General features: G+C 41.6%; 1 protein-coding gene across 1 annotated transcript in view; it reads left to right on the top strand.

Annotated features, from left to right (window-relative positions):
- LOC306988208 (NACHT, LRR and PYD domains-containing protein 3-like) overlaps window positions 1-22498 on the top strand; it is a gene marked incomplete at its 3' end in the record, with an annotated part of 56294 nt that overhangs the window by 7147 nt on the left and 26649 nt on the right. The window contains exon 3 of the mRNA XM_079593012.1: window positions 595-2379. Coding sequence (XP_079449138.1) covers window positions 595-2379 — 1785 coding nt within the window. The remainder of the gene's footprint in view (window positions 1-594; window positions 2380-22498) is intronic.

Here is a 22498-nt window from a genome sequence, read left to right as displayed (position 1 = left end):
TTCTTCTGTGTATTAAATGAAATGCCAGCGGTTTGCTTGCAATCGGCAAAGGTGCATTATCGCCACCAACTGGTGTCTATTATTCAAGCTCTCAACGGAAGAATCTGGGTGTGACGCGTTTGGCAAAATAGGTCCACAAACGCTAAATAAAACTAAAATTCTCGGGACAGGAGCATGTGTCCAAATTTTAATCTTAACCGTTCTATTTCATCAGATACGATCTGTAAACAGGGCTTTAAGTGTAAAATACCGAACTTGTCCTTTAAGCTTAACTAGCAAACTAGTCTGATGTGTAAAATGGCATCATGCTAGGTCGGAAATGCCAACAAAATGAATAAAAATGCCCCCAAAAATGAAGATATGAAATGCCCCTGTATGAGTTCTTGTTAGATTCATAATAGAGCAGTGACCCCTGGAGCCAAGTGAGATTTTTGCCTATACAAAGGATATATGCATAGATGTAGATACATTTACAATATATTTTCGTGTGGCATGTCAGCATAGCATATACCTGAAAGAGCTACTTCTGTGTAACTTGTGCAGAGAAGTGTAGACTAAATGCTCTAATTCCTTTTAATTTTTATGTTTTTGCAGTGAGGAAAATAATGTTATTGGAGAACTGCAGGATTTTTACCAAGAAGTGAGTGATGTCATGAAGAAAGTCAAAACCACTCACAAAACCAGAATGAAGAACAAGTATGAGCGCTTATTTGAGGGAATCAATCTACTAGAGAATCCAACCCTCCTGAACAGGATCTACACACAACTCTACATTATAGAGGGAGATGCTAAAGGGGTGAATGAAGAACATGAGATTCTTAAGATGGAGAAAACACTTAGGTCACAACTTTCACAAAATGTTCCAATAAACTGCAATGACATCTTTAAAGCCTTACCTGAACCAGGATGTGAGGAGAAAGACCACGTCAAGACTGTTCTTACTAAAGGCATCGCTGGAATTGGAAAAACCGTCTCAGTGCAGAAGTTAATTCTGGACTGGGCCGAGGGAATTGCCAATCAGGATGTAGATTTCATGTTTGTGCTTCAATTTCGAGAGCTGAACTTGATTAAAGATCATCAGTACAGTCTTCACAGTCTTCTGCTGGACTTTCATCCTGAACTTAAAGAACTGGACTCAAAGATGTATGACGAATGTAAAGTTGTGTTCATCTTTGATGGTCTGGATGAAAGCAGAATTACACTGTTTTCTGATGATGAGAAAGTTTCTGATGTGACTGAGACTTCATCAGTGGGTGTGTTGATGTCAAACCTCATAAAGGGAGATCTGCTTCCCTCTGCTCAAATCTGGATCACCTCCAGACCAGCAGCAGCCAATCAGATCCCCTCCAAATACATCAGCCGTGTGACAGAAATTCAGGGATTCAATGACCCTCAGAAGGAGGAATATTTCAGGAAGAGAATCAGTGATGAGCATCAAGCCAGCATTATCATCTCACACATTAAGAAATCAAGAAGCCTCCACATCATGTGCCACATACCCGTCTTCTGCTGGATCACATCCACTGTGCTTCAAAACCTCCTGAAAGATCTCAGTGCAGAAATCCCTCAAACTGTGACTGAAATGTACATCCACTTCCTGCTGATTCAGATCAACATGAGGAATCAGAAGTATGAAGAGAGAGATCCAGAGAAACTCCTGCAGTCCAACAGAGACATGATTTTGAAACTTGCTGAACTGGCTCACAAACAGCTGATGAAGGGCAATGTGATGTTCTATGAGGAGGACCTGATTGAGAGCGGCATAGATGTCACTGACGCCTCAGTGTATTCTGGGATTTGCACTGAGATCTTTAAGGAGGAACCTGTGATTCATCAGAAGAAAGTCTACTGCTTCATACATCTGAGCTTTCAGGAGTTTCTGGCAGCTTTCTATGAGTTTCACTCCCAGCAAAAGCCTTTGATCACGCGGCTCAAAGAAGTAATTGATGAATCATTGCAGAATGGACGCTTGGATCTTTTCCTGCGATTCTTGCTAGGCATCTCACTGGAGTCCAATCAGAGACTCTTACAGGATCTACGGACACACACAGTGGACACCTCAGATACCATCAATAGTGCCACAATGTATATTAAAGATAAAATTAAAGGTGATGAACAACTCTCAGCTGATAAATCCATCAATCTGTTCCTCTGTCTGCTGGAAGTGAAAGATCAGACTCTCTACAGAGAGATTCAGGAGTTTGTGAGATCAGGCATGGATTTAAAGAAGCATCTCTCTCCTGCTCACTGCTCCGCAATAGCCTACATGATTCAGATGTCAGAGGAGCCGCTGGATGAACTGGACTCCAAGAAATTAAACACATCAGATGAAGGCAGAAGGAGACTGATACCAGCTGTGAGGAACTGCAGAAAAGCCATGTAAGCATTTTGTCATATTTTTTTAATATTTTGTAATCACTGTGCCATAGCACAGTTTAGCAAGATTGGAAGAGAAGTCTAAACATGGAATGAGTTGTAATCTCAATATAATAACAGTTGATCTTCTAGCGATCATGATTTTTCATGGCCGGTTATGATTTTTTTATTTATTTTTACTAGAAAAATTGGCAGATTTTGAAACCGTTTCTTTTGTTCAAGCTAATTTATTTGTTGTTTATTTGCTCTATAACAGGCCAAACTGGCCTTAAATAAAAAAATATCCATAGCCATTTGAAATTAGCGACAACCACTGCATTGTAGTCATGATCCAAACAAAGATGCTACACACATGCAGTATGAACAGTTGTTTTTGATTTAAAGGGGTCATATGATGATTTTTCTTTTTTTCTTTTTTCCTTAGTGTGTTATCTAGCTGTTTGTGCATGTATACGATCTGCAAAGCTACAAAGCTACAAAGTCTCCCACAAAAAGATTTATTCTATCTAAAAGAGAAGGCAGATCCAGGCCTAGCTAAAATGCCTCGATCGAATTCTCCCTCACATACCCACGTCACTAGGTGGAAATATTTGCATAATGCCGCCCAAATGCATACGCAAAGGCTTCAGTTATTGTATAGTGTTGTGGCCGCTATGTTGTGAGACGGTGTTTGTTTCTATGCGAAAGCAAAAGCAGCTTTCTTTATTTGGCCTACAGAAAGTGGACGCTATAAGAAATCAGTGGTTAAGATTTATTTACAACACCAGAACCTAAATGTTAGTTTGGGCAGCGCATTTTACGGAGGACAGTTTCCTGAACCTGGGAGAGCCGTTACGAAAAATAAGTATACTATAAGTTAATTTTATGAAGTATACTTAAGGAATTATTTTTAAATATACTTTATATAGTAAATTTACTAATGTCAATGTACTAGTAGTAAACTTGTAAGTGTACAATTTCAAAACTGCTTGGGACTAAATTGGCCCAATTTAGTATATAAAAAGTATACGTTTAAGTGTATTATAAGTGTACTACTAGTTCACAACTACTGTGACGGTCACCAGCTGGAGTGCCCTTGAGAGCCACCAGAGGACACTCAACATCAGACTATTATTCACTCCCTCACAAACTACATTTCCCATAACTCACTGCCCGGACTCATCATCACTGATTGCATTCACCTGTGAGTCTCAGCCTATTTATAAGAAAATAGCATTTTTGTCAAAGACTACGTATGGATCAGATTCAGAATGATGATCAGAATAGATCGAGTAGATTAAGTCCATCAACTTCAAAGCTTCACAGTCCTAGAGCTCGTCCTTGGTTGACATTTCATTCAGTAACATTAGGCAGTTTTGATTTACATGCGATTGTGTTATTTGACATTTGCGTTAGCTATTCTTCTATCTCTTGTTTCTTTTTCTTCACCTGTGTTTTGATCAGGAGAGTCTGTACTCTTTCAGAAGATATGTAATAGCGTGTTCTACCGTATGACAGTGAAATCATGGATAACCAGGAAATTCTGTCAATGGCTTGGAAAGAGTAAAGTAGATTTAAAGTAAATTCCTAAGTACACTACCACTGGACTAGCCTACACAAAAATCAGATACTCAGAATTATATGTTTTCTTTATAATAAATCAATATTTTCAAACAATGTAAGTGTACAAGACTGTATTTAAAACTATGTGAAAAGTAGTCTTTTAGTAAAAAAAAAAGTAAAAGTATTTAATAGGCTCCTCAATCAAAAGATTAAAAACAACTATAAGCCAAGTACACGTAGAATACTTAATTATACTGTAAGTATGTAGGGGCTTTCGCACCGGAGGAACCTTTTCAGAGTTCCTAGAACTATTGGCGGAACTACCCGGATGTCGGCGTGTTCGCACCGCAGGAACTAGGAATGATTTTATTCTAGGAACTCCTTTTGGAGGAACTAATTTAGCTCCTACTTCAGAGTAGGGTCTAAACCAGCACTATAGGAACTATCCGTGACGTTAGTATGCGCTGATTGGCCGAACACGCGCGAAACACCAGCACCCGGCATTTTTTTTAAAATTGTGTAGCCTATATATTTACTCCACAAACTAACTCTAAGACCTTAGAGTCCTTAAACGCTCTTTTTTTGGGGGTCGACAGCTTATAAAAACGTATTTCTGTTTTTTTTTTAGCTTGTTTGCTAACACCTTGTCACATAGCAGCTTTTAGACATTGTTTTGTTATAAGTCAGAAATGACAAAGAGGCAGCTTCTCACAATGCAAAGTCAATGGAGACGGTTGAATTGTTTCCCCCCCCAGTGGGCGTGGTTTCCAGATTATGATGCGTGTCGTTCTGTCTCTATAGGCCAAATATACTTTTCTGTCAGTATAAGTCAAATATACTTAAAGGCAGGGTAGGCAGGTTTTTTCTAAAAAAAACTTTTCCCCAAATTTGTTTAAACTGTCTTTATATATACCAATACATAGTTAAAATGTAAGTACTCCTGAAAAAGAGAGTATAAAAATCGAGTGTCTGTAGTCCTCTCAGGGCTGCAATAAACACAGCCACTTATTTCCATTCACTCCCACCCCCTCCCTTCTGGGCTCCTTCCAACGCCCCCAAAACACATGAACGCGCGATGCTCAGCTGGAGGACGCAATTACCAGCGCCGAGCGAAGAACATGTAGTGACATCATCATGTCAGAATCACATGTAATAAAATACCTAACTTTATCATTATGAATATAAACAACTAACATGGCTGTTATACTCACTATCAAGCTAGCATATCGATACTGGTAAAGTTTAAAATATATTGAGTTTGATTCGGTAAAGAGCTTGTAATATAAGGCAAAACTAAAAACAGGCTGCATTGATACACGTTTTCCCATTACCATCAGTTACACTGTGATGAAGGTGAATTTCGTGTAAGATTCATAACATATACAGTGTTTGCATGTAAGAGCTTCCACGATGGAAGCACTGTTGTCTCTGATTAGAAAACTACATTTCAGAGACAAGTACCTCATCGTCGGCTCAAGGACAGGTCCTTGCCTTGTTTTTGCCTTGTTTGCCATCGCTGACTGTATACAGTATGCAGGTACTGGGAGTTTTGACTGCTCTTTCTCTGCCATAATTGTGATTATTCCTAGCTTCCGTGCCTCTTCCCCTCCTCGAGTCAAACGGGTGCGCGCATGTGGGCAGATCCTGTAGCGGCATGGGTGGTAGCCATGGTAGCGAGGCAGAGTGACAGTCGACTAACCAATCATTTAATTCGTTCCGAATGGAAATAAGTGGCTGTGTTTATTGCAGCCCTGAGAGGACCACAGACACTCGATTTTTATACTCTCCTTTTCAGAGTACTTACATTTTAATTATGTATTGGTATATAAAGACAGTTTAAATACATTTTGGAAAAAGTTTTTTTAGAAAAAACCTGCCTACCCTGCCTTCAAGTGCAATTTTGTATATTTCTGTACATAAAGTATATTTCTGTAGACTAAGTATAAAAAGAAGACTGAAAGTATACTTTCTTCTTTTTTTAGTTTAAAAGAAGTATACTAATAGTACACTTGATTAAACGTCTTTTTCGTAACCGAGTACAAGATCAAGTGTCAGTTCCAACTTTGCTAGGGCAATCTGGCGCTTCTGAATCAGAGCCTGTAAATATGTTTTATTATTTGTTAAAGTATTTGCTATTGTCTGTTCAAATATGAGTTTTGTGCAGTGTAGAGTAATGCATATTGTTTGTCGTTCTTACGATCAAAAGTGCAGAGATGGATTTATGTTTACAAATATAGTATCCTCTGTTCTCCGCTTATAACTGTGAAAATATGACAAACAGATGCAGTGTTTCACACTAGCCACTCAAGCATAGCTAAAGCAGCACATGCCCTGTTTTCAAACTGGCGGCGTTTGTCACGTTCAGCTGAACCGCGGCTTGTGTGCCGGCCTGTGGGGTCGTGTGGCCCTAGGTGAGATCATGAAAATTGGCCCCATGCACTGGGGAATAGACATAAACGTGGAAAAGTAGCTCCAGCTACAATGATCTTCCGCAAGACGCACTAGAGCGCCAAAAGTTACGGACTTCAGCTTTGAATTTCAGCAGTCAGAAGGAACACCTTTAATTTGAGCTTTCTTTTCTCTTCTTTCTTTTTCGGCTCCCAAAAGATACCGTTTGAATGTCATTTCTACCACAAATTCACTTTAAACTGTCTATCGTTATTTTATTTTATTTTATTTTATTTTAAATAACTTTGATGGCCCCTTTTACACTGGAGGTCTTGATGCCCAATTCCATGACTATATCTGATTTTTTTTTTCTTTTTATTTGATGTCCCTTACATCTTCTTTTAGAGGTGACCCATATCTGATATCTGCATTTACACTACACTTGGCGAAACGAACAAAAAATAACATTGACATCAAGAATCAATTTCAATTTAACATTTGAGTTTAATTTATTGACATGGAATTCATAGAAACATTTTTAATGCAATAGTTTCATTCTTATATCAAAATTATTGGTTTCACTTTATTTGGATGGTCCCTTTAACACATTCTGTTGTCTATAAGTAACATTGCCCCTTCATGTCTACTAACTATCATTAGTAGAGCGTTAGTAGACTGGTAGGGTTAGGGTTAGAATAAGTTGGCATGTAGTTGGAAAGTTACTTATAGTCAGTAGAGTGTCTGTTGGAGGAGCATCACAATAAAGAGTTTGCAGATATTAAGCAGACAGTCTACTAATACTCTAATGAGAGTTAGTTGACATGTATTTGCACAGTTACTTATAGTTAATAGAATGTTCAAAAGGGATCATCAAAATAAAGTGTTACCGCTGTCACAGTGTCTGGTGGTTCCCTGGGTTTAACATTAGAGGTCTCAGTTTTCACGGTGTCTAGGCATTTTCACTACATTTCCCATAATCCTGTCTGTCACTGATTGTTAGATGTCCTCACACTTCCTGGTTGGTTTCTTGTCTGTTCCTGTAGTTTGTTATTCTTGTTGGATTGCTTACATGGTATTTGACCCTTGCCTGGACTGGATTACGCTTCACGGATTACCAAATAAATACATCTGACTGCACTTGGATCTATCTCTTGTGTTCTTGTGTGGGATCGTGACAGAAGGACTCCGTCACAAATAGATCCAGCAGTACGGATACGATCCGGTCGGTATGTGGATACCGCGTGGTGAGATTTTCCCTCCGGGAAAGGATGAAGGATCCTCGATTTCTTTGTTGGCCTATTTTTCAATGTGTGCTAGAAGGAATGAGGAGACCATAGCCGCCAGGTTCAAAGAGGAGACGGTAAATTCCCCAGAGATGGTGAGTTCGATGCCACCGAGACGCCATCATGGACGGAGGAGGAGACACAGCCCGTCTGCCCAGTCAGAGTTGGTTCACGTCCCGTCTGCCCAGTCAGAGTTGGTTCACGTCCCGTCTGCCCAGTCAGAGTTGGTTCACGTCCCGTCTGCCCAGTCAGAGACTGTTCACGTCCCGTCTGCCCAGTCAGAGACTGTTCACGTCCCGTCTGCCCAGTCAGAGACTGTTCACGTCCCGTCTGCCCAGTCAGAGACTGTTCACGTCCCGTCTGCCCAGTCAGAGACTGTTCACGTCCCGTCTGCCCAGTCAGAGACTGTTCACGTCCCGTCTGCCCAGTCAGAGACTGTTCACGTCCCGTCTGCCCAATCAGAGACTGTTCACGTCCCGTCTGCCCAGTCAGAGACTGTTCACGTCCCGTCTGCCCAGTCAGAGACTGTTCACGTCCCGTCTGCCCAGTCAGAGACTGTTCACGTCACGTCTGCCCAGTCAGAGACTGTTCACGTCACGTCTGCCCAGTCAGAGACTGTTCACGTCCCGTCTGCCCAGTCAGAGACTGTTCACGTCCCGTCTGCCCAGTCAGAGACTGTTCACGTCACGTCTGCCCAGTCAGAGACTGTTCACGTCCCGTCTGCCCAGTTTGAGACGGGTCTAGAGATGCCCATTTGTGGGGCCGCCAAGGCAATGATGGACTATTTGGAGCGTCTGGCTCGGATCCTGGACATGCCAGTGTCTGCTGTTCCAGAGCCGGAGCCAGTGTCTGCTGTTCCAGAGCCGGAGCCAGTGTCTGCTGTTCCAGAGCCGGAGCCAGTGTCTGCTGTTCCAGAGCCGGAGCCAGTGTCTGCTGTTCCAGAGCCGGAGCCAGTGTCTGCTGTTCCAGAGCCGGAGCCAGTGTCGTCTGTTCCTGAGTCGGGTCTGGTGGTTCCGATTCCGGTGGTCCGGAGACGGAAGAGGAGAAGGAGAAGGGCCTCTTCAACGGACCGTCCGGTGGTTTCTAATCCAGAGACCATCCCAGAGGTGACTGCCATCCCTGACGCGCCGGTTAGGCATGCTGCTCTGCCGGCCCCGCCCGAGCTGCTCGCCCTGCCGGCCCCGCCCGAGCTGCTCGCCCTGCCGGCCCCGATCCAGCATCACGTCACGCCCGCCGAGCCTGAGCTTCACGTCACCCCAGCTGAGCCTGAGCTTCACGTCACACCCGCCGAGCCTGTTCCTGAGCCGGTGGTGTCTGTTGCAGTTCCTGAGCCGGTGGTGTCTGTTGCAGTTCCTGAGCCGGTGGTGTCTGTTGCAGTTCCTGAGCCGGTGGTGTCTGTTGCAGTTCCTGAGCCGGTGGTGTCTGTTGCAGTTCCTGAGCCGGTGGTGTCTGTTGCAGTTCCTGAGCCGGTGGTGTCTGTTGCAGTTCCTGAGCCGGTGGTGTCTGTTGCAGTTCCTGAGCCGGTGGTGTCTGTTGCAGTTCCTGAGCCGGTGGTGTCTGTGGCAGTTCCTGAGCCGGGGGTGTCTGTTGCAGTTCCTGAGCCGGTGGTGTCTGTTGCAGTTCCTGAGCCGGTGGTGTCTGTTCCAGTTCCTGAGCCGGTGGTGTCTGTTCCAGTTCCTGAGCCGGTGGGGTCTGTGACTGTTCCTGAGCCAGGGTCTGTCTCTGTTCCGCCTTGGTCTTCACCGCCATGGCCGCCCGAGTGGTCGTCTTCACCCTGGTCGTCTCCGCCATGGCCGCCCGAGTGGTCGTCTTCACCCTGGTCGTCTCCGCCATGGCCGCCCGAGTGGTCGTCTTCACCCTGGTCGTCTCCACCATGGCCGCCCGAGTGGTCGTCTTCACCCTGGTCGTCTCCGCCGTGGCCTCCCGAGGGGTCTTCACCGCCGTGGCCGCCCGAGGGGTCTTCACCGCCGTGGCCATCCGAGGGGTCGTCTTCGTCCTGGTCGTCGCCCGAGGGGTCTTCACCGCCGTGGCCGCCCGAGGGGTCTTCACCGCCCTGGCCACCCGATGGACTGTCTGCTTCGCCCTGGCCGCCCGATGGACTGTCTGTTTCGCCCTGGCCGCCCGATGGACTGTCTGTTTCGCCCTGGCCGCCGCTTAAGCCGTTCCCCTTTGTTCCTGTTCCCCTCCATGGACCTGGCCCCCCATCCCACCCCCTGATCCTCCACCTTTCCACCTCCCGCCTGGACTCTTGTTTTGTTTGTTTCTTGTGGTCTTGGAGCGTCTGGTAGCCGCTCCGTAGAGGGGAGGTTATGTCACAGTGTCTGGTGGTTCCCTGGGTTTAACATTAGAGGTCTCAGTTTTCACGGTGTCTAGGCATTTTCACTACATTTCCCATAATCCTGTCTGTCACTGATTGTTAGATGTCCTCACACTTCCTGGTTGGTTTCTTGTCTGTTCCTGTAGTTTGTTATTCTTGTTGGATTGCTTACATGGTATTTGACCCTTGCCTGGACTGGATTACGCTTCACGGATTACCAAATAAATACATCTGACTGCACTTGGATCTATCTCTTGTGTTCTTGTGTGGGATCGTGACAACCGCATTATTATATAGTAAAAAAAAAATTCAAGACAGTGAAAATGTACACAGATCCGCTAAAAGTGTTAGTGTGTAGGCTACTTATGGTCTAGTGGTAGAACTTTTATTTATCATGTTAGAGGTTCTGGGTTGGAATCTGCCCTCGTATATATATATATATATAAATATATATTTGAATCCAAATGTGTTCATTAGAGATTGTATATCAAGACCCGAGGACATGTTTGCATGCATTTTATTTTGTGATTTCACTGGAACAAATAGAAAGTCTCCACAACGGGACTGAAACGCGGGTCTGTGCCATAGACTGTAAAAAAATATGGACGTAGTGTCCGTGACGTCACCCGTAGGTTTCTGAAGAGCATTTTTGAAGCCTAAAGTGGGCGGAGCCGGCCGTCGCCATCTTGGCCTCGCGTCACCGCTCGTCACTCCCGGATAACAGAATATGGGCAAAGAGGCGGAGCTGAGGAGCCTGGCTATCTGAAACCACGCCCACCTAGCGCGACGTTATGGAGTTAGCAGGCTTGGGAACTAATGCTATATGCTACTCACAGTACCAAGTCTGCGACTGCACACGGGCTCGCGCTAAAGTGACACTGACAGTTGATGATTAAAATCTGAATGGCAATTAAAAGGTCCTGTTTTTGCCCTTCGAAATATTGTAATAGTTAAAAGACATAGCTACAAGTGAGACTGTGTATCGCGATTCTGTGCAGCTAAGTTATTCTGCTTGTTGAAAATGTATTATGCAGTAACTTTACAATATTAGGCTACTCTGAGAGTGTGTGTGACCGTGATTATGTGCATACATGTCAGTCACTCTTTATTACAGTCTGATCCGTCAGCGTGGCATCGCTCGTCAAGTCAAGTCAAGTCAAGTCATCTTTATTTATATAGCGCTTTTTACAATACAGATTGTATCAAAGCAGCTTCACAGTTATAACATGAAAATACAAAAAAAAAAATTGAAAATAATTGAATATTAAATGTCCCCAACTAAGCAAGCCAGAAGGTAAGGCAACAGCGGCAAGGAACCAAAACTCCATCAGGTGACAGAAGGGAGAAAAAAACCTTGGGAGAACCCAGGCTCAGTCGGGGGCCAGTTCTCCTCTGGCCAATGAGTGAACAGTGTATGAAGTTCAGAATGAATTTGTCCAGTTCCGGTTGGTTGAAGTCGGAGTGGAGAGGAGGAGAGACTGGTTGACACTTCAGGTCAGCGGCGTCGTCGTGTCCTGGCGCTGGTCCTTCATCAGATCTGGATACGGCCTGGTTCCGGTGGACAGCAGTAAACCTCGGGATAGACAGAGAGACTAATATTAGCGTAGACGCCATCCTTCTTATGATGTACCAAGTACATCAGGATTAAGGGAAGTGTTCCCGGTCCCGGCTGTTCTAAACTATGCAGCCTAATTATAAGTCTATAATGTGTTATGTGTATGCTAGGCCGAAGAGATGTGTTTTTAGTCTAGATTTGAACTGACAGAGTGTGTCTGCTTCCCGGACAATGTTAGGAAGACTGTTCCAAAGTTTTGGTGCTAAGTAGGAAAATGATCTACCGCCAGCAGTCGATTTTGATTTTCTAGGTATTATTAACTGGCCGGAATTTTGAGATCGCAGTAGACGTGAAGGACTATAATGCGTTAAGAGCTCGCTCAAGTACTGCGGAGCTAAACCATTTAGTGCTTTGTAAGTGATCAGCAATATTTTAAAATTTATACGATGTTTAATAGGCAGCCAATGCAGTGTTGACAGAACAGGGCTAATATGGTCATACTTCCTGGTTCTAGTAAGAACTCGAGCTGCTGCGTTTTGAACTAGCTGTAGTTTGTTTGTTAAGCGTGCAGGGCAACCACCCAGTAGAGCATTACAATAATCTAGCCTTGAGGTCATAAACGCATGAACTAATTGTTCTGCATTATTCATTGAGAGCATATGACGTAATTTAGATATATTTTTAAGATGGAAGAAAGCGGTTTTACAGATACTAGACACATGACTTTCAAATGAAAGATTGGTATCAAAGAGCACACCCAGGTTCCTAACCGACGACGAAGACTTAACAGAGCAGCCATCAAGTGTTAGACAGTACTCTAGGTTATTACGTGTGGAAGTTTTTTGTCCAATAATTAGAATCTCTGTTTTTTCTGAATTTAGTAGTAGGAAATTACTAGTCATCCAATTTTTTATATCAGCTATGCATTCCGTTAATTTTGTGAATTGGTAGGTTTCATTAGGTTTTGAAGAAATATACAGCTGAGTATCGTCGGCATAACAGTGAAAGCTAATTCCATGTTTCCTAATGATATCTCCTAATGGTAGCATATACAGAGTGAACAGCAGCGGTCCTAGTACTGAGCCTTGTGGTACGCCATACTGAACTTGTGATTGATAAGACATCTCTTCATTTACTGCTACAAACTGATAACGGTCAGATAAGTATGATTTAAACCATGCTAGTGCAATTCCACTTATGCCAACATAATGTTCGAGTCTATTTAAAAGGATGTTGTGGTCAATGGTGTCAAATGCAGCACTAAGATCCAGTAATACTAATAGAGAGATACAACCACGATCGGATGATAAGAGCAAATCATTTGTGACTCTAACGAGAGCTGTCTCGGTACTATGGTACGGTCTAAATCCGGACTGAAAATCCTCGCAGATATCATTTCTTTCAAGAAAGGAACACAGTTGTGAGGATACTGCTTTTTCTAATATCTTTGACAGAAATGGCAGATTAGAGATCGGCCTGTAATTGACTAGTTTTGTAGGATCAAGTTGCTGTTTTTTAACAAGCGGTTTAATCATAGCTAGCTTAAAGGTTTTTGGTACGTATCCTAGAGACAAAGATGAATTAATGATATTAAGAAGAGGATCTATGACATCTGGAAGCATCTCTTTCAGCAGCTTAGTCGGTATAGGGTCTAACATGCACGTTGTCGATTTAGATGATTTGACGAGTTTGCAAAATTCTTCCTCTCCTATAGCAATGAATGAATCAAATTTTCCCTCAGGGAGACTACAATGCACTTCCTGATGCGATACTGTATTAGACGGTTGCATAGTTATAATTTTGTCCCTGATATTATCGATCTTATAAGTGAAGAAGTTCATAAAGTCATTACTGCTGTGTTGCTTGGAAACTTCTGGGCTTGAAGCTTTCTTTTTCGTTAGTTTAGCCACTGTTTCAAATAAATACCTAGGATTATGTTTATTTTCTTCTAATAGGGTTGAAAAATAAGCAGATCTAGCAGCTTTTAAGGCCTCTCTGTAAGCAATCGAGCTCTCCTTCCATGAAATCCGAAATACCTCTAGTTCTTCTAAGCTATCCGGGATGCTAAGATGATGAAACTGATTAGGAAGATTATTGATAAAGCAATCTTTAGTGGCAGAAGTGATCGGTCTAACATATTTATAACACGGAGTCGGCTTTGCAGCCTTGGCTAAATGTAATTTACACGAGACTAGATAGTGATCTGAGATGTCATCGCTCTGCTGCAGTATTTCAACGGCATCAACATCTATTCCATGTGATAGTATTAGATCTAGAGTATGATTACGGCAATGAGTCGGTCCTGACACGTGTTGTCTAACTCCAATTGAGTTTATAATGTCTTTAAATGCCAATCCCAATGCATCTTTTTCATTATCTATGTGTATATTAAAGTCACCAACAATTAGTACTTTATCTGCAGTCAATACTAATTCTGATAGAAAGTCCGCAAATTCTTTGATAAAGTCTGTATGGTGCCCTGGTGGCCTGTATACAGTAGCCAGCAGAATTTTCAAACGTGATTTATCGGTTACACTATATATTTTTACATTAAGCACCAACACTTCAAAAGAATTATATTTACAACTAGATTTCTTAGTGGTTTTGAAAATATTACTATAAATTACAGCAACACCTCCTCCTTTGCGTTTCAGACGAGGTTCATGTTTATAACCGTAATCTTGTGGGGTTGACTCATTTAAAGCAATGTAATCGTTTGGTTTTAGTCAGGTTTCTGTTAAACACAGCACATCTAGGTTATAATCTGTAATCATATCATTAACTATTAGCGCTTTTGAAGTAAGAGATCGAATATTCAGCAACCCAAGCTTTATCATTTGCTCATTTGTATTATATCTGTTTTTTATTTGTTGAAGATTAATTAAATTTGAACGTATTTTGGATTTCCAAGTTCGGGGAACAGACACAGTCTCTATATGATGATATCTAGGTGAAAGAGGCTCTATGTGATGGGATTTATCTGACCTTGGTGACGTGAGGCCGCTAGCAGACGGTCGGTTAAGCCAGTCTGTCTGCTTCCTGACCTGAGGCCCAGATTGTCATGTTTTATCTCTAAGACTATGAGCCAAATTACTAGAGAGAAGAGCAGCACCATCCCAGGAGGGATGAATACCATCTCTTTTCAACAGGTCAGGTTTGCCCCAAAAACTTTTCCAATTGTCTATGAATTCTATATTATTTCGTGGACACCACCCAGACAGCCAGCCATTGAGTGAACACAATCTACTAACTATCTCATCACTCCGGCGAACAGGAAGGGGGCCAGAGCAAATTACAGTGCTTGACATCGTACTTGCAAGTTCACACACCTCTTTAATATTAATTTTGGTGATCTCCGACTGGCGGAGTCGAACATCATTCGTGCCGACGTGAATAATAATCTTAGAGAATTTACGTTTAGCATTAGCCAGCACTTTCAAATTTGCTTTGATGTCAGGCGCTCTGGCTCCCGGCAAACATGTGACTATGGTGGCTGGTGTCTCTATTTTCACGTTCCGTGTAATAGAATCGCCAATAACTAGGGCACAATCAGAATAATTCTCAGTGGGTGTTTCACTGAGCGGGGCAAATCGATTTGTTATCGGAACGGAAAAGTGGTTTTTTGATCCGCGACTAGAGCGATCTCTCACTGTCACCCATCTGCCCTGCTGCACGGGCTCTACTTCAGCCGGAACCGACTCATGTAAAGAGTTCACTAGGCTAGGCGCATCCAAAATAGTATCTAAAGCTCTAGCACTCTTCTTACTATTCTCGATTAAAGTTTGGATGCGTGTCTCTAGTTCTGAAATCTTCTCTGTCAGCCTGACTGTCTCCTTGCATTTATCACATATAAATCCTATATTGCCGACAGAGAAGGCTATGGTAAACATGTGACATGAAGTGCAGGTGACAATAACAGGAGAAGACATTACTCACCGTGTTTGTTGACTGATTCTTACTCACCTGGGCTTTTATGAACTCAAAGGCGCGGGCGCGCGAGAGAAAAATAAATAACTGAGCGCACGGGTGGTGCGTTAAAAGGCTAGCGAGTTAGCGTGTTGTGCTGACAATAACGGAAGCTAGCAATGTCAGGTTAATCTGAGATGTTGAGTAAGCTGTATTTAGTAGTATAAACAACTAGAATTTATAATAAATGATGGTTCAAAACAGAAAGAAATACGAAGCTAATACGAGGCTTAGACGCAGCAAACAAACTCACAGCAGCAGCAGTCACAGCGAGGCAGACAGGAGCAGTTCATAGAGCTTTATTATTCAGTCCATTTTAAATTCTGATTTTGGCCGCATCTCAAATCTCAAATGGGTCAAAACATAGATATATTACCTGTGAAGTTCAAGTAAATGCGCTAGAAATACACGCTCATTCAAGGATGTGCATTTATTGCATGAACGGAGAAACACACCAGCAGGATTTCATCTGACGGAACATAAGCATGTTATAATCTGTCCCAGAGCAACGGCACCGCAGAACGAGTGTAGCCTTTATATCTATAGACGTTTTTAAATCTGAAAACTCCAAAAAGCAACGAAATTGTCAGACATCCATTAGTGCATGATGTTCACAGAGGAGAACAACTGGAATACAGCGCTGGTTGTTCTCTCGAACGATACTCGACGACAACGGCGGAATCCAAAGACGTGGGCGAGGTAATGGGTGTATTAAATTATATGAAATAATCCCGAATAAAAGCACAAACACGGCAGAGATGGCAAGTTCAGCAGCTGGAATTTGCTGAAGTGAAGTGACTGCTAACCGGCTAGCATTTACATCAGCGGGAATCCGCCTGTCACTCAAAAGTGGACATACCCTTAATTTTGCAGAACTTTAAATATTAATCAACTACACGGGCGAGTTATAAAAAAATGCACCCCCTCACAGTTGTTATGAAGGGCAAAGTTAGCTTTATAGACCAAAGCCACAGAGAGAACCAGGCTGTAAACATGTTTTTTTCTGCTGTAAAGTTGGGCATTTTAACATGCGGGAGATACAGATTTGACTCCCTTCTGCAGCCAGCCTCAAGCGGCCAGTCGATGAATTGCCGTTTAATTCACTTCCGTGTTGGTTTCAATAGAGAGACGGGGGTTGCCGCTTGGTCTGTGCACGAACCGCCGTCATTGATAACAGCGGCAACGAGCACTCAGGATAGACCAACGCTACTTTTGCGTCATCGAAGGGTAACGCCCCTTTTTGGGGGAAAACAAACGGATTCCCCTGAGAACAGAACTCGCTCTAGATCTGCAAAGTTTCTTAAAAAGCAAAAATGGCACAAACATACACACTCTCTTTGCCGGCCGAGGACCGTTAGCGGTATTTAAAGTATGGTAAGTAGCCTATTTTTTTTGTGTCATTAACACACTTACAGTATGACAAACTAGACGATGAGGCCATGTCAAAAGGAGTCGGTGGTTTACTTGGATCCTATTTCACTTGATTTATTTTAAGCTATTGACATAGTTTTGTTATCGACTGGCTATACTAATGTTAGTTAGAAAGACGAAGCTGTTAGCAGCTATAACGTTAAAGTTACGTGATTAGCTCTCACTAGGCACGCTACCTTGGCTGTTAACTGATTTTACAGTTGAAATAGTGGCAGGCTAGGACTAAAGTGGACTTGGCTGGTTTCTGCTTGTCACTAATTCAACCCCCCAAACTATCTGTATTTAACATGAAGTAGTGTACTTGCTAGTTACTGGCTTTAATTTCGTTATCATACCAACTAACAGTTAATCTGCAGCTTGCAGCTTCATCTTTCTAACGTTACCTTTGAACAACGTTAGCTAGTCGACAACAAAACTATGTCAATAGCTTAAATCAAGTGAAATATGATCCAAGTAAACCACCGACTCCTCTAGACATCGTCTAGTTTGTCATACTGTGAGTGTGTTAATGACAAAAAAAAAATAGGCTAACGTTATTTGGTGATTCCACGAGACAGTGGTAACGTTAGATGTCTGAAACTCTGAATAGTCCATATTTGGCCACTGCGTGGGGTCATTAATCCAGTTTTCGACCATTTCAAAGGGACACCTCTGTATCCCCATACAGTAGCTTCTTTAAATACCACTCACGGTCCTCGGCCGGCAAAGAGTGTGTATATTTGTGCCATTTTTGCTGTCAAGAAACTTATTAGAGCGAGTTCTGTTCTCAGGGGAATCCGTTTGTCTTCCCCCAAAAAGGGGCGTTACCCTTCGATGACGCAAAAGTAGCGTTGGTCTATGATTTCAAAAGCAACTCTTTTCAGCGCCAGATCGCCTAATACAAACAAGCGAAATTTCTACTCTGCTAGTCAACTAGAGATGTTTAATTTCTATAGATTTATCTGTAGCCTAGCTACTGCGAAATGTTTAAAAAAATGTTTTTCAATGACGTACATTGACGGGAATATCCAATCTTTCTTCTTACATGGCAGGTGCAAATGGACGTATCCGATTCATATTAGATTTATTTCCGATTTATAAACAAAAATTAGAAAAAAAGGCAGTATTGGCTGATGTGACGTGACGGTGACGCTAACAGCCAGCAGACAAACGGCTAGTAGTGACATCAGCAGCAATCCACCTGTCACTCAAGTGGCCACGCCCTTAATTATGCAGAACTTTAAGGCTTACCGTAATATAATTTAAACGGATGAGTTATAAAAAATTCACCCATCTCACAATTGGCATGAAGGGCAAAATTTGCTATATTGACCAAAACCACAGTTTTTTTCTGCTGTAAAGATGGCCATTTTACCATGGGATTGACTCTCTTTCGCATCCTGTCTCTAGCTGTCTGAATTGCAGTTTAAGTCACTTCCGTGTTGGTTTCAAGAGAGAGAAAGGAAGGTTGCCGCTTCGCCAAAATACAGTCAATAGGTTTTTTGGTTAAATGGCTGAAATAAGGTCTGTGTTGAACAAAAGCTCAAGACACTTTCAAATTCTACAACATAAAAAAATACATCAGTATTTCCCCACTCGTGATTTTTTTTTTCTCGTGACTCGGTTGCTAACAATTGGTTAAATGGGACAACAGAGGCTGTCGACGAGATTAAACATCGTCACGCCAATCAGGTAAACTCAGTCCACTTTTACAGCAACATTATGCTTATAAGTGTTCTCTTAAACTAGTCTAACTCAAACGTTCTGGGAAAATGTGTTTAGATAAAAACTGAAAGAGTTTTCGGAGGCTTAGTTATGTTGAAGTCGAGCGATCGTGGTTTAGTTTTTTATATAGCCTGACTTTAGCTTTTTACTTCAGTGCATTTAGGCTTAAATGTTTTTTTTTTCATCTGTGAAAATTATCTTGATGGACAAAACGTGTAAGTATCATACAGATGGTAGGCTACTCAACCAGAATAATACTTTTACCACCGCGTAAAATTGCGGGGGTGTATTTGCTGCCTTTGACCGCTAAGAGGCGCTACAATCGCAGACTTTGAAAAGTGTCAGTTTATTCTCTCTATTGCGTAATCTGCCGCCGCGCCGCGGCTCATTGAGAGTGATTGTAATGTGGTACTAGCAGATCAATTCAAGTGAAACATGTTAAACGAATTCATAATCACAAGACTGAAATTAAATGTAATAGCCTACATTTAATAAATAATGAAAACATTTCAACACAAAACATTGCAATAGAAAAATATTAGGCTACATCAATGAGGCTTTCCAAGAGCATTTAAAGACGTGATCTTAACAGTGGTCCGACGATAGCTCTGTGGACAACGCAACAGCACGAGCTTCACGGAGCTTCAAGCGATGCGAGATCGAATCTCATTAGCTGGCTGACAAAATGTTTTACCATTCTTGATGCTTAGATATGTAACTGTTTATTGAAGTCAAGCGTTTTGTTTAATTATCAATGGCACATTACAACATAAATGTGCTGTATTCCAGTAGAGCCGCTGCACAGATGACAAACCTGATGAAGGAAGATTATCAATTCAGCCGATCGCGTCAGAAAATGAAAATGATGAAGCTAGGCCTATCTTTAATCTGCTAAATTATTGTTTTGTGAATCATTCACGAAATTGAGATGACTGACATTGATACCCGCCATAGCAAAGGAAGAAATTTTTAAAAACAGATCCTGGACATTTCAAGGTTTAAATAAAGTGTCGGGGGCAGTTTATTTATTTAAAACAGGGTTGCATCGAGTTAGAGTTTATTTTCTAAGTAAGAAACAGAATTTTCTTATTCTTGCGACATTTTAAATTTGTATTGCCAAAGAATTTGCAGCTAAATAAACAATTAAAACAGTAGGCTAGTCTACAAAACGAAAATAGTTCAAAGCAACATAAATTAAGATCATGCGTTTTTCTTTGCCTCTCTCTCGCGCTGGATCTCTTTTATTTTAGTTTATTTAGTCTCCCTGCACTGCTCACGCTGGGTCTCTCTCGAAATTAAACATTTCAGGGTAAAAACCCATCATACAGCTGATAATACTGTATGTCGCTGTGTGTCATCCATACAAATCGCGAAAAAACTGTAACAAATGATTGAGCCTTGCTTCAAAGAAACAGAATGCCTGGTTGAATTCACCTTACAATAAAACGAGGTGGATCGCGAATAAAAGAGCTCTCTGCTGCTCACTTGCATTCGTTTAGTTGGCAAGAACGCGTTTCGTTGATAGTTCATGTTTAGATAATGCCCGATTGTTGACACACACACTGCTCAAACATGTTAAAATTCTACAAAACCAGTTGAAACAAGATTGAACACTTCAACTGAAAGTGTGTGTGAAACCCGTTTAAATACAATATAGGCTACATAAAACTACAATATTTATAATTTAAGGGCCTACATTTGGACACATCGAGAGATTTATCTTTAAAAGTATTTTGCCTTTGCCTGGTCATCAGACTCACTCTCCATATAAAAGACAGAACATTAACACCTCCTGAACCCCCAACCCCCCACAGGCTATCTGAGTTTGAGAACGACTTAAAACAAAGAGAAGTCGCAATTAACACTTAATTCTAGACATTAGCATTAGGCCAGTAAAGTGTTGATAATGAAATAATTTAATTATTTAGGCTACATGTTGGCTAGTAGTCTAATATTTCTGTCATAAAAGTTTATTACTAAACATTTAATTATTTCAATAATTGATGAAATAAAACGCTACCTCGGTTTGGGGCAGCTTTTTCCAAGCAAACCTAAATACAAACGCATGTTCAGTTGTTCAAACGCATGTTCATTTGTTGTCATGAATACAATGTTCAACTCAATGTTAAATTCCACGGGGATCTTTGGATCCTTACAACCAGGGTGCATGCGATTTGTGAATTATTATTATTTTTTATAGATGAATCTCGAACCACGTGCTTCGTGCTGCTGCTAAACTAAATAACATTTATAGAATAATTATGAACTTAAATGAAACAATATCGCAACATTTCGACAAATAAATAATCTGATCTGTTTTTACAATTTAATTCAGGGCGATTTAGCCTAGACTACATTTAATTATAGCGAGATTTTCACCCTTGTCCGTTCATCATTGGGAAGCGCTCACATAATAGTTTGAGTAGATCCTCTGCACCTTTCATACGGATTACCTAATCAGATAACATTTATTAAATATTTAGACATTTAAAGGCTTTAGACATCGCCGATTTCTTATCGTGACTGAGCGGAGGAAAGTGGCTTTCGGTTCATTTTTGTGACGCGCAGTTCCCGGAGACAGAGACGACAGATAAACTTTTGTCGTTAGCCTAATATGAATAAAAGTTTACAGTTTTGAATGATGTAGGCTATTGTACTCTGATCTGTATGAATAAAAAACTACGGAGTAGCCTATTAGGGCCTAAGTTATTTTAGCCGTTATGAGAAAAATAAATCCAAATGAACGCGCCGCCGCGTTCATTTGGATTTATTTTCACACTAATGTGAATTAGTTAATTCACACTAATTCAACATGCCAGAATAAAACCCGACTTTAGAACAATGGATAGCGCCACTCGGCGTGGTGTGCCAAAATAGTTAATTATAAACTTCAATATTTCATTCAAAATAATCTCAAAACGCTTTGTGACATTTTGAAAGCCGTGCATGCGGCCACTGGAACCATGAACGTAACTGAAATGCTGGTTCTGATTTTGTTTTGTCGTTTAAACATGCCTGTTGCATATCTTTATTTTATATATTTTAAATGGTCTATTGGTGAAGTAATTTATAGCATTGATTACTGTGGAGGGAGGGGGGATTAAACTAATTCAGCAGAAGCAGGGATGTTTAGACCAGAAGGAAATCCCCGGCCCCCTGGCAAATCGCACCTTGCTTAAAACCATGTTTTTACAAACTCTTTATAGGCTAGGAACCAAAAAAAAAAGGCTATGCTGTATAAAAAAAAATTTGTTTGTTGATTGTCTGCATTAATAATAGGCTATGACATGCATTAATAGGCTAATATAAAATGTACAATAGTCTATGTTTGTTCGGGATTTGAACCCGTGTCATCTAAATGATCGATACGTAAGTTCTACCACTCGGCCATGAATTTACTCGCTGAGAAATGGCCGGTTTCTCCAGTCTTCTCCAGAGAAGCGCTCATCATTCGTCTCATTCCTCAATAGAATAGTAAACAAATAATCCGCTTCATTGCACCTAGTTTATTTTTGTTTGTTATTTTTGTTATTATTATTATTATTTGTTTATTTTTATCACGCTGCTCCCAACGGGCAATAGGCTTACGTCGCCCACCGACGTCTAGGTGTATAAAGGCTATATTCTTCTCGTCTCTATTTTTAAATTATGATTCTATTTTTCTGTCCTAAACAATGTTCTATAGTAGCCTATTTCATCTGTTAATTGACATTAACCCCGCTTACATTTCAAAATACGGCAATAGCTGCTGTTTTGCACAATGTCCCTCTGCGCCACCTGGCGGTCATTTCGCGAATGACTTTGAAATGCGACTGGATTATTTTTATCGCGGTAGTTTTGCCACGGTGGCTGGCGCGGCGGTAATAGGCATTCTGGTTGAGAACCATCTGTAAACTTCTGTTGATCACAGAGCTTGTTTTTAGCGATAATCCAAAA

The sequence above is a fragment of the Phoxinus phoxinus genome (genome assembly GCF_949152265.1).
Source record: "Phoxinus phoxinus genome assembly, chromosome: 20".
NCBI lineage: Eukaryota > Metazoa > Chordata > Actinopteri > Cypriniformes > Leuciscidae > Phoxinus > Phoxinus phoxinus.
The sequence above is the reverse complement of the archived record's forward strand: the minus strand, read 5'-3'. Positions and strand labels throughout refer to the sequence as shown.